Source organism: Echiichthys vipera (genome assembly GCF_963691815.1).
Source record: "Echiichthys vipera genome assembly, chromosome: 9".
Classification (NCBI taxonomy): domain Eukaryota; kingdom Metazoa; phylum Chordata; class Actinopteri; order Perciformes; family Trachinidae; genus Echiichthys; species Echiichthys vipera.
The window spans coordinates 30,174,906-30,187,687 of NC_139834.1; the positions used below are offsets into that span (position 1 = coordinate 30,174,906).

Here is a 12,782-nt window from a genome sequence, read left to right on the forward strand (position 1 = left end):
CTCAGTCCATGGAGTGAATGCTCGGCCTATAGTGACTCTGGTTGTTGCCCGTCTCCGCTCACTCAGCTGCTTGGACAAATAACGCCCCCTTCACTGAGGCACCCAACAACAGACAACCCTGGCAACCAGCAACGCCCAACGCTATTGGCTGCTACCATGGAAACAGAACGGGACAGAAAGCCATTGTCAAACCCGTCAAAATGTTTTAAAACATTAATTCAGACTAAATATTATTTTTTTATGGAACAGCAAAACTTTCACTCTGTTCCCCTCACAATGTTTTTTAAATGTAGGTTTTACTAAAGATCCTTTTGTTATTTTTTGCTTTTGTTATGACAGGGCGACACAGACATAAGTTAGGTTGGAGTATATTTTAGAATATTTTGTTTTGGTCTATACTAGTTGTATGATCTTGCTGAATTGAAGCCTGTGTGGTTTGTGGTTGTACGGATGCCTCTGTAGCGTGTGTGATGTTCCTGGTTGTGCGGTGAAACCAGCGGTGATGTGATTTCTGCACTTGCCGCCACGTGACGGTGCGCGTTTTCCCCCTCTGCCACCAACACACGCGCACTTTTCCTCCCTCCTTTCTCCTTCTTCCTTCTCCACTCTTCTGTTTCCACCTCCATCCATCCATCCATCCATCCATCCATCCAGGCAGCCTGTCTGGACTCGACACCTCCTCCCTCCCTCCTTCCATCCTTCCTCCTCCTCTTTCAACGGCAGGACAGCGGAGTAGAACAGACTAATATTTCACCAGTGTTAATAACCAAAGCACCGTCCATTCAGAGAGAGAGAGAGAGAGAGAGAGAGAGAGAGAGAAAGAGAGAGAGAGAGAGAGAGAGAGAGACAGAGAGAGAGAGAGAGAGAGAGAGAGAGAGAGAGAGAGAGATCATCGGCGCTGCAGCAACGGATCGCCTGGCTGTCAGACGCAGAGGAATGACAATTAGAAAGAGATTGACTCGGCAACAAGAAGAAAAAGAGGCCGAGGAGCCCGGCCTGCAGCAGGGAGGCGAGCAGAGGAGTACGTGAAGGAGGGAGAGAACGGATCCCGGAGAAGAAGAACGCAGCAGCACTTGTGTGTTTTTTGGGTTTTTTTGGGGGGGGGGATCGGAGGGAGATGATGGTGACAGCAGCAGCAGCAGCGGAGGAGGAGATAGAGGGATGAGCGGGGATCAATAATCCTCCTCCTCCCCCACCTTCATCCCTCCATCACCTCTGCAGGAGCCTGAAACCTGTGAGACTCGGCTGTTTGCTCCTTATTCCTTCGCGTTTTTTTCTGGATGCTGCATCGTGTCTGTGTGTGTGTGCGTGTGTGTGTGGTTGTGTGTGCGCGCGCGCTCGTATGTAATGCATGTGTAACTGGTGGCTATTCAGGCCACGAGTCGTCCTGCGTGTATGTGCATGCACGTATGTGCAGCCTGTGTTAACAGCTAAGAGTGTGATGTGTTTCACGTATGTGTGCGTGCAGTGTGTAAAATCTGTGGGCTGTATGAAGTGTGTGTGTGTGTGTGTGTGTGTGTGTGTGTGTGTGTGTGTGTGTGTGTGTGTGTGTGTGTGTGTGTGTGTGTGTGTGTGCGTGCGTGCGTGTGTGTCGATGGCAGATAACATGACTGTAAAATTGGCCAATTAGAATATTCCTGCTACTGTTAAAATCCACTTACAAAATGTAAATACGAAAGAAAAAAACCTTTTCAAACCGCCTACACTTTGATCAATTCTGTGCATATAAAGAACGTACTGTGCAAAGAGTGGATTTATTATGTCAGGGCTCGTTTTAAGTTTGAAACACAGAAAAATGGAATTACGTCGTGCAGTACTTTGCTTATTTGGAAAGAGCACACATTAACACTGAGGGTCAACTCACTCAGATTACTGGACTTTGAGGGTAAAAGTTCATTTAAGGTGCAATGTGTAAGATGCGGACAGATTTTCAGTTTAGAGCATTAAAAAAATAAACAACAGTGTGTTAAGACAGTTATGATGTTGAGTGTAAAATATGTCTATGTATTGTGAGGCAGAAATATCTACTGAAATTAGCATGCTGACCAGCTAGCCGCGTCCCATCTTGTAGTACCACTCGTGCCTCGAGAGGCGGTTGTGAGTCACTCACGTTTACATGCAGTTTAAAAACCTGATTATAATTGGGTTAAGGGCATACTCCGGTTTCTCAAACTCCATGTAAACATCTGCTGTCAGTTGCAACAACCACCGGTGTCGCTAAAAACAAGAGTTTCTTAAAGTTACATCGATAAACTTATAGAAAACATATGACATAGGTCTAGTTGAATTTAATATCTTTAACGCAATTGAAAACTATAAAGAGAGTGTGCACGTAAAGAGAGCGTTCACGTACAGAGAGTGTACATATACAGAGAGAAAGATAGAGAGAGAGAGAGATGGTGGTCAGTTAGTGAGTCATGAATAATTTAATGTGCTTAATGAGAGGAGATATAAAAACTGAAACTGTTTGGCCGCTTTGCAATAGAGACCAGAGTGTGTGTGTGTGTGTGTGTGTTTGTGCGTGTGTGTGTGTGTGTGTGTGTGTGTGTGTGTGTATGCGCTCAAGTATCTACAGCTGAAACTTTTTAACCTTAGCGACTAAGTGACAATAGAGAGGCTAAGTCCCTCCAACATGAGATCCTATTTTGGGAAAAACGTATATATATATATATATATAAACGGTACTGAACGGCAAAGGGAAAATAATTATTAACCCTGTACACGTCTTGCTCACTCGCTAGCTACACTCCACATGTGACGTTATCTTACTTGCTGTGTTTTATCCATAAATCCTTTATCTTTAACCGCTTATCCCAGATAGGGTCACAGGCCTGACGTATGGAGACAGACAACCATTCACACTCACATTAACACCCACGGACAATTTAGAGTCACCAATTGACCGAACACCTTTATGTCTTTAGACTGTGGAAAGAACATGATGCAAACTCCACCCAGAAGGGCGACCGGTCGCCCCTTTAGTGCCTAGTTACAGTTGCTAAGCTGTGATTGGACAAAGCTGTGGGGTTTTGGCCTGGCTATTGCGGGAAGGCTGCTTTCATTTTCTTCACCACCAGAGGCGGGCGTAGTTCAAATGGCTGCACGCAATTGGGCACCAATCAGATCAACGATTTGGTCAGTGTACTCCATTAGCTTGTCCACCAGCAGGGCTAACTGATTCAACTTTTACCAAAACCAGTCAGCAGTAAATTAAATACATCCTTTCTGTGGAGGAATTGCTGCAGGGCAAGTTTCTGCTCAGTTTTCAAAGTAAACTTGCCACTGAAATCATTTAAAACTGCAGCTGCATCAACTGGTAGTTGTTGCTGATCTTCGGTGGCCGCCATGTTGAATGTAAATTGTAAACACAAAACTGCTTGTGATGCTTCTCTGTCGTCATCGTGTTTAACCAGCCAATGGTGCGCCGGGTGTAAAAAGCCAGCTTGGTGATTGAATCCAAAAAAAAGGGAGAGGAAACAGGAGGAATAGACCTGCTCTTTTCCAAACCATGGTGCAGGGCGAATTCCTGGGGATACCCAGTCTAGTGGGGTTTAGGGGGGAATGGTCAATTTATAAATGTCACCTTGACAGGGATTAATTTGGGATTTCTTATAGTTGGTTTGCAGAAGACGTCACAAATAGGTCAGTCTTTTGCACCAACGCTGCAACTACACTACTGCTAACAACGCCTGTGGTTTGTGCTATTTACACCTGTTCAAACCGATCTAATCGGGGAAATAATGAGCTACTTTCGAGTCCCTAGGTAGTCTAACATCTAGTGGAGCGGAGTCTTACAATACTTGTGTATGCAGTAAGCTAACAAACCTTAGCTAAAACTGACAAATACAGAACAAGGTGGTGATATTGCCCACCTATGGATATCATAGCTGCATCTGCAACATTAAGTGGCTGTCAACATAGCATACGGTTCAGCATATCTTCACTATAGCAAATTTCAGGCACATTTACTCACCTAGGCAAAAACAAGGCTGCAGGAGATCATTGACTCGTCCACAGACAACATAATTGTAAGCTTCCAGGCCCTTGTTAGCCATAATCTGGTTAGCTGTATAGTAGGAGTTCTGGACAACTTGGTAAGATCGGGCAAATCTGCCAAATTTAAAGAAAAATATCCTCTTTTTGAGTTGATATGGATCATATCCAATATTTTTAACATCTTTTCACGAAACCTATTTTTTGCAAGTTCCTTTAACTTTCTCACATGTTCACTTTGTTTCTCAGTGCGTAGATTTTTTGCTGCCTGCCCTCTGTTTGCACGTCAAAATACACGTCATGCGATTGCAAACAAGCTCTAGGTCATTTCTGTGATGCAGCCCTCACAGTGTTTGATTTTATTTGACATTAGGCGGGAATGGCCAGCTGCGGCTTGCACGTGGCTACCAAGAGCAGTGTTGAAATGTCTTTTAGAGATTGCTTTGAAGTGCACACACAAAACCACACTTGATTTTATTGGGCAGATGATCCAAAACTGGGTGAGGGAAAAGCCAAAAGAAAATGCAAAGAAAGAGAGCAGAGAGAAACAAAAACGAGGTGGACTAAGACAGAGGAGGGATGGTGATCGAGTGTAGGAGGAGTGGCTGATGGGCTGTGATGATTTTTTCTTGTCTCAGATGGCTTAGACAGAGCATGTCATTGGTATTTATGGGCTGAGAGATCTCACACTCTTAGCAACCACAGAAAAAGAGAGAAATGAAAGGGATGAAGATGAGACAAACTGCTATATGAAAAGAGAAAACTACATAGAGGAGGACAAGAGAACAGAAAGATGAGTTAGGATGAAGGTAAAGGGAGGCAGGAAGAGAGGGAGTAAAGAACAGGTGACAAAGTCAAAGTTAAAATAAAAACGGAAATAAATGCACTAACATAGAAAGGGCAAAGATGAAAGATGAAAAATAAAGAGCTTCACCAGAAACAACATTTTGAAAATACCGCAAGTTTAAACTTCCCGTTGAGCGACAATTCAATATAATTAATCATCTTTCAATGCAGTCGTATCATGATTAAATCATACATCGAGATATCGTGATAATAATAATAATAATAATAATAATAATAATAATAAGCTAACTCGAATTTCTCAGAAAATCTGATGTGAAATATTTTGAGGGAATATCATCTCTTCATCATTTAAATATCAATTTCCTTTTTACATCACAATATTTGTGTGCGTGCATGTGAACATAGTCAGTGTATAGCTGGAAAGCACATTTGTTACGTTCATTTCACCAAAGTTCTTAATAAAATGTGTTGTAAGTATTTAATTTACACAGAAGTATTCAAAGAAGACTTGAGCATGGTTATTTCACATAGACAGTTTATTTATTGAATCACCAGAAAAAAACATGCTCTATCCTGATATATATTGTGATATGAAACGATCTCGGGATAGTAGCCTACTCTGCTGTTTTACACCCTACTATCTTTTCTCATCTGCTCTTTCGTTGTCTTTTCTTTTTTCATGTAACGGACGGATGACATAAAGAAGGATCTGGATATGCCATCCAGCAGGATGATAATGACGGTGAATCCCAGATGCCTCCCTCTATCCAGGAAGAAGACAAACATCTGACATGACATTTAACCTTTTCACATCACTTCCCCTGACAGACCGACTGCAGGACGACAGGCTGAGTCCTGCAGCTGAACCCATGGACAAGGAAAAGGGAAACCTCTCCTCTTCCATGTTTGTGAGAAGATGATCTTCGACGGACGTTATTTTTCATTTTGTGGAGCTTTGGGTTGTGTTGATTTCTTTGGTTCCAGACCGTTTTGTTGATGGAAAGGGCCTGAGCTGAGTTCTGGCCTCTTTTACTGCTCAGAAAACTCTTGATTTGGAGATGTATTACAGGGGTTCCATCCCCAGGATTTTCATTATGAGGCACAACAGGGAAGCCGGTGGTTAGTCAGCTTGTTTGCGAGTTCATGCACTGTCTTGCAGAGTGCATTCCTACTGTAGCCCTTTCCTTGTACCACTGGTGCTGGACAACCTTCAGTCACTCTACAATGATAATGTGCAATATCTTTGACGAAGAGGGACCAATAAAGTCTCCGTCAGCTATGGTCTTCACGCCGCCTCCTTGGAAACCAATGTGCTGATCTTTTGAATGGAGTGCAAAGAGTGGATACAACTGACTCACTGACAAATATAAAGACAAACAGTTTTTTTGGAGGGGGGAAGACAATCTCTTTCTCTATATTTGTTCTTTTTTTAACCATCATGGGACTGAACCCCAACAGAAATACCTGACTGAACCAGGGGATGGTCGACGACTCGTTAAACCTCTCTGATTGGAGCCAGCGAGGACGAGGTCCATCTTGATCTCCAAATCAGAACTCAAAGAAGAAAAAGTCCTCTCCCCCCCACTCACCTCTGGTGGGGGGGAGGGTGAAGGGTAATTTAGTTTTTAGGGTGTAGGGCTTAGGGCCCTAGGGTGTAGTTTTATAGTTAGACATTAGCATTTAGGTTGTAGACTAGACAGTAGAGTAAATCGTAAGGCTCTGGGTCTTGTTAGTAGTCTTCTCTGTTCTGTTGAGGCTTATTCAGTTGCTTACCTGCATCGCCCTGTGTGCAGATGTAGCTGTGACAGAGGCAGCATTTCATCTATTGCGCAAGTTTAGCATTCAGCCTCAGTGCTAGCTCGCAGTGTTCAACCTGGATTGAACCAACTGTAACAGCCATCAGCATTTAGGCTCTTTCGTTTAGAATTCAGCATTAGTGAACCTTTGGTCACTGGGTGTTTTCCGAAGCCATTAGCTTGTGTGCTAACTCTCCGACCAGCTAGTCATGGATGCTAATCAAGGCCCAGGCCAGGGCAGCCCAGAAAGCCCTAACCGGGCCGTGGAGTACCTTCTTGAACTCAACAACATCATCGAGAGCCAGCAGAAGCTTCTAGAAACTCAGAGGCACCGGATCGAGGAGCTGGAGGTCCAACTGGACCGGCTCAGCCAGGAGAACAAGGACCTGCGTTTGGACCGGCAACCTGTTGCTCCTCCTCCACCTGCTCCTCCTCCCGAGCCTCCTCTTCCTCCTCCTCCTCCGCCACCTCCACCAACCACGTCGGCATCCATTTCTACCAAGAACCACCACCACCACCACCACCAACACCACAACAGCCAATACCAAGCTCCTCCCCAGCCACCCACCTCCATCCCGCTCCAACACAGCCACCACCACCAGTATCATCAGCACCACTACCACCACTCCTACAACAGCTCCAACAGCACCAATGCGACAGCGATCCCAGTTCCTTCTCCAGCTTCAACTTCCATCTCGATCCCCACCCAAATCCCAGCTCCGATCTCTTCCCCAGCCCCGGTTCCACCTCCTCCTCCTCCGATCCCACCCAGGGATCAGCCTCGGGCCCACAGCCGGCTGACCCGTATGCCCTCCACCAGCACTGGCACCAACACAAACTTCGTTGAGAAAGAGAAGGAGAGGCTTGAGCGCCTGCACAGAGCCCACACCTCGAACAACCACCACGCCCACACCCTCCACCACCAGAAATCGTAAGTTAATGTTTAAGGTGTACTTACTACAACCAAGGCCAAAGATGGCACGAGAGGAAGGCAAACTTGATCTCAGCAGTAGGTTGAAATGAAGGCTACCCTCAACTTTTGTTGCGATCATTTTTACAATATAATTTCTACATCAGGATCTATGGTAGAATAGTGAAATTGGTTTGTAAATCTTGGGATTCATTGAATACAGATGAAAGACCCCATCATTTAAATACTTCTTTAGAGGCTCTCAACCCTGATTGTGACCATTATTGAACTGTAGAACATTAGTGTTAATATGGCATCCTTTCACTGCCAATCGGTTTTGCCAAAACTCGTGCAAATCTTTGACTTGGACCCCTACTAACTTTTGCAGCTTTTCTCACGCAGGTTTTGTGCAAGCCCAGAAATATGTGCCCACATGGGAAATTTGACCTGTAAACATATTTTTGGTCGATTCTTTGCTGGCAAAAAATAAATGCGAAGCAACAGATTTCATGTTTCTGAAAGTGATTTTTTGTAAGCGTTTTGGGCTCAAATAGAAGAGTTGACTTGTTGAAGTCGTCTAACATTGAAGTGTTTGTTCCTGTGCTTTCTTTCTGTACTGAGATAACCAAATGTACAGGGTTAATAAATATTCATCCTTTTATCAGCTAACAGGGCTACAGAGTGGAAGGTTCTAGTGGGAATTTACATATTGCAGGAGAGCAGGAGTGCATGAGGCTCCAGAGACAGATGAATAAACGACTACAGAGTCTCTAACACTGATAATTGGTGGAGCACACAGTGAACAGTATTATGTAATAGATATTTTTGCTAAGCAATAGGATTGTTTGTTTTTTGCTGAGACCATAAAGAAAACATGTTGTGCTTTATGTTGAAGTGAGGTTGTTCTGTTGCTTTGTGGTCATTTTGCATCTCTTTGTGGTCAGTATGCCTTCCCGCAAATGATATTATGCAGGTGCAGGTCAGGGGTGGGGAGCTGACTGGGTAGGCCCACTAATTAATCCATCCATGCTCAGTTGCTTTTGATTTTGCTCTTATTTTGTTGCTCTGAATACATTTTCAGTCAGATCTCGCTGCCTGAAATTGTGTTCGTTGCCTGGCAACACTATCTTAGGAGCATCCTATCAAGAATTGTTGAATAAGATGGAACCTTGCTGCCGCCGTCCGTGGCACAGAACTGTGTGCTGTCATAGGCAACAGGATGCAGGGTTGCAGTTGTCCCATGCATGTTTCAGACTGTTCCTTTGTAACCGATTACACTTAGCCGCTGTCTGTGGGAAGCTCTGGTCATGGCGATTGCTGTTGCCATGCAACTGTGGAAAACCTGTTTGAAGGACAACACTCTAGCTAACAGTTGAAATGGTTTTAACCTCGCTCGGAGCGCCTTAAGCTTTGCTAAGCTCGCACTGCTGTTGCTGACACAGAGCGTTGTCTTCTCTCCCCTGCAAACACAGAGTGCAAAAGAAAAGAGGTTCCTGCAGAAGTGAAGGCTGGGGAGACGCAGCGATGACTCATGGAGACAGATTTAATAGTACTATTGTTTTGTCTTATAAGCTCTGATACGTGCAGCCAAAAAGTAAAATAGATGGCACACAGAGGTACAGAGTGTGACTCAGACTTTCAGACCTGGGTGCATCTTAAAGGAATAAAAAAAAAAAAACCCTGTGAGCCCTGAGTCATGGAACATTCAGGTACAGTTGAAATTGTGAGGAACAGCTGACCTCAAGCTTACAAATGATGTAACAGACAGAACAATGATGGAGTCTGACAAGCAGAGAAGATAAGGCTGATTCGTTATGAAATCACACGGTACGATCGGCTGCTCGCTGCCTCTTCAAGTGACTGAGCGTGATCCAGATAAATCCCACACTGCACTGGGGCAGATTATGGCACTGAGGCATGACAGCATGTTGCAGAGCTGCTGCCTACACTGTTTTCTGAGTGATTTCATATTGGCTATGATGCAGCAAAATGCAAAACACCCTCACACAGATTTATTTTGCAGCTCCTCAGGCTGAAGCAGTAAAACACAAGACGCACACACAGAGAACCAGTAAATATTGTAAATCAACTGCATGGCTGGAAGTTCTTTGGAAAAGATGCCAGATTTACGGCGTTAGGATGTTTTTAGATTCTAAAATTGATAAATTTGTTTATGAACAATATTCTTGTGTTTTTTTAAACTGTTGCGCTAATCTCTATAAACAGATTTTTTTTATAGGAAAGTAAAATCTGTAGGCAATGGGACAAGATTTGGGTAGTTGAAGTGGTGTGGTTTCCATTAGTCAGAGTCTGAAATTAGCACCACCCACCCGCCAAATGTGGGTAAATCGTTGGCAGTGGCATTTAAAATCGTCAGGCCATCTGCCACTGTGGCGCAAGGAGAGAACAACAGTAAGACACGTTTAGTAAGTTTAGTCTCTCAAGACTGCCATATAAAAGCAACGTTAATGTCTGTAGAACCTTATTCGTTTTGACTGAAAGTGACTCCCCACCATGCCGATGTGTTCATGTCCAAATATTCAATGAAAATCCGGCTGCAGTTCTCCGAGTGTCCACTAGGGGCAGGTTTCATAATAGCGCAGTTTCTCATTGACCCCCATGTTAAACAGGCCGTTTTCACAGCATCATTAAACCTGTTTAAGGCCTGGGACAAAAAAACATTCTAGTCTGTATGTTTAGGTCATATCTCCATGACAACACTGAGGGGGGTGAATTTTTTGAGACCAGGCTAGTTTTTATTTTTCAGACCAAAGATTCGTAACGAGACGAGTTGAACCTTGGAACTGCTTGCTACGTGCAGGTCTGCAACGTTCGGAAACCTGTCAGTTCACACCAGTGAGACGAGACGAGACGGTGTATCATCTCTACAGCAACACCTCTCTGTATTTCTGTTCTAACCTCCGACTATATATAATGTGTAGGATTATAAAATATAAATTAGGACAGAGATAGTGAGATACTTGCTACAGCTGCATTTCTAGAAGAGATGAAACAGAGAAATTACATTCACACCTACGGACAATTTCCCTGATTCGCTGCTTTGTTCTCAATCACGGCTGGCACTCGCTCTCCTTATTCCTTGTATTACTGGCTCAACCCTCTGTCTCTCTCTCTCTCCTGCTCTAAGTGACTTGACCCCAAAATAACAACACAGTACACAGCAGTTTTTCCATGTTTTTCATGACATCAACTTTTTAAAAAAAACTTTTGGTGTTGTAAAGGGCAGTATAAAGTACAATTTCATTCTCCACAATGTTCAAATCACAGTATAAGAAAAAAAAAAACATCCTCAATCAGCTGCTCTGATTTTTAAAGATCTACCTTGGCTGCAGAAAAAACATTCAGTCAACCTTTAAAGGCCCCTACACATGAGATGTGGTAAAAACATGTGTTACGGCTGTTCCTTTTATGTCCTATGGAGGAGGGGGCAGCGCCTAATGTAGTGGTGTGCAGCGCTCAGATTTGCCTCTCTGCCGCTGCGTTCAAAGTTCAAACCAGATGAACTTTGACCTAGTTTCTACTGACAAAAAGCGCAACCAATGAGATAGAAGCTTTGAGTGTGAGGTTTACGTTTCCTAGGCAATTAGAGAGCGACATCAGACCGGTTAGAAAGATGAAGGAAACACTTATTGTTTGTGTGTCCGAGTTCCCCAAACTATTTAACGTTACATTAAACTCGTATCACGATCTAAGCAGCAATATAAGAATAGGCAGTTTACGAGCTAACGTTTTAATTACGTCATTAGCCGTTTACTGGGTCTCTGCGCCCAACCTCACAGTGAGCCCAATCATGTGAGGGTCCCTTAACTCGGAGCACAGCTTCAGTCTTCACTGTGTGTCGAGAAACAAAACAAAATCGACTTTTGACCTTTTTGTTCACCCTCAGAAACAAACAGATAGTGATCCAGGAGCACAATATCCTGATGACGGGAGCACATGTGACTGTGACATCAGAGCTGTGACGCCTGACTGATCTCATTGATGGAGAGTTGTGGTGATGAACAGAGAGATGATGAGTTGTTCTGTGGTTAGACTTCAGATCTGGAGGATTCACATGGATGAAGAGAGAAAAATGTAACAAAAATACAATTAAAGAGGAGGCATCATCACTGCGCTTTTCTCCTGATTTTTAAGTTTTCAATGCTCATTTTTATTTATGTGACTCTGATCACACGATGCACGAACAAAACAAACAATAATAACGCCTCTCTCTCTCTCTCTCATGCGCTCTCTTTTTTCTCTCTTGCTCTCAGTTGGCTTTATTGGCATGAATGTTATATAAACAATATATATATATATTTAAACTGCTGTCCCTGCACCCAGGAGAACAGACACTTTCTCCTCTGGGCTCAACATTTCAAAGTGTGGAAGTCTCCTCACTGTTTCCCTGTGGTGGAGGTCTCTCAGTGAGGAGAACTTCTCACAGTGAAGGAGGAAGTGTGTAGCACCTCTAACCTCAATATTAGAAACAAACCACATTCTCTAGGTTCAGAAAGTTGGGCTCGATGTGGAAGTTGAACAGAGATGATTTATTGCATCCAAACAATATTATTTTGCTGCGCATGGAATAGAAATACAAAATAGAGCTCTTTAATAAAAAACTAAAAAAAAAAACTAATTCCAATATAAGTTGTCCGTTTCCTTCGGTATCAGAAGGAATACAGTTCAGTTCTGTGGTTGGTGTGTGTGTGTGTCAGTCAGTTCTTCTACTACCCGAGTAGATTTTGTGGTGAACGATCTTATCTGAATAAAGAGTGCAGTGAGTAGAGGTCTGTCTTCGGAGTGGATCCCGTTCTCCGTTCTGTCGATCGCCTGGCTCGCCACTGAACCGGCTCAGTACATACACAGTTTAAATCATCATAAATGATAGTGTACACACTCATAGTAGTTATTTTAACGCAACTATTCCTTATGAACTCTATTTGAACATAAATAGACTTAATTGTCTTATTAAACAGTATTTATATTTTTAAACAGCTTTTTAAATGGATATTAATCTTTTAACTTCATTATATTTAGCTTTTCTTTTAACCTTTTGAACCATACATTAATTATTAATTCACTCTTTTACTCATCCTGAGTAATTAAATAACCACAATGAGATAATATACATCTTGCATACAAAACAGTAAAGTAGTGTAACATTCTTATACCTTATCATATCCCATACCTTTATCTCATTCAATCACGGTGGTGTCCCACTAGCTTGGCCGGCTACACCATTTGCAGCTATACTGCCCACATGACAGGCTACC

General features: G+C 43.2%; 1 protein-coding gene across 1 annotated transcript in view; it reads left to right on the plus strand.

Moving 5' to 3' along the window:
* Positions 1-6,805: 6,805 nt before the first annotated feature.
* LOC310952295 (IQ motif and SEC7 domain-containing protein 2-like) overlaps positions 6,806-12,782 on the plus strand; it is a gene marked incomplete at both ends in the record, with an annotated part of 193,296 nt that continues 187,319 nt past the window's right edge. The window contains one exon of the mRNA XM_083920868.1: positions 6,806-7,527. Within this exon, the coding sequence (XP_083776994.1) occupies positions 6,806-7,527 (722 nt within the window). The remainder of the gene's footprint in view (positions 7,528-12,782) is intronic.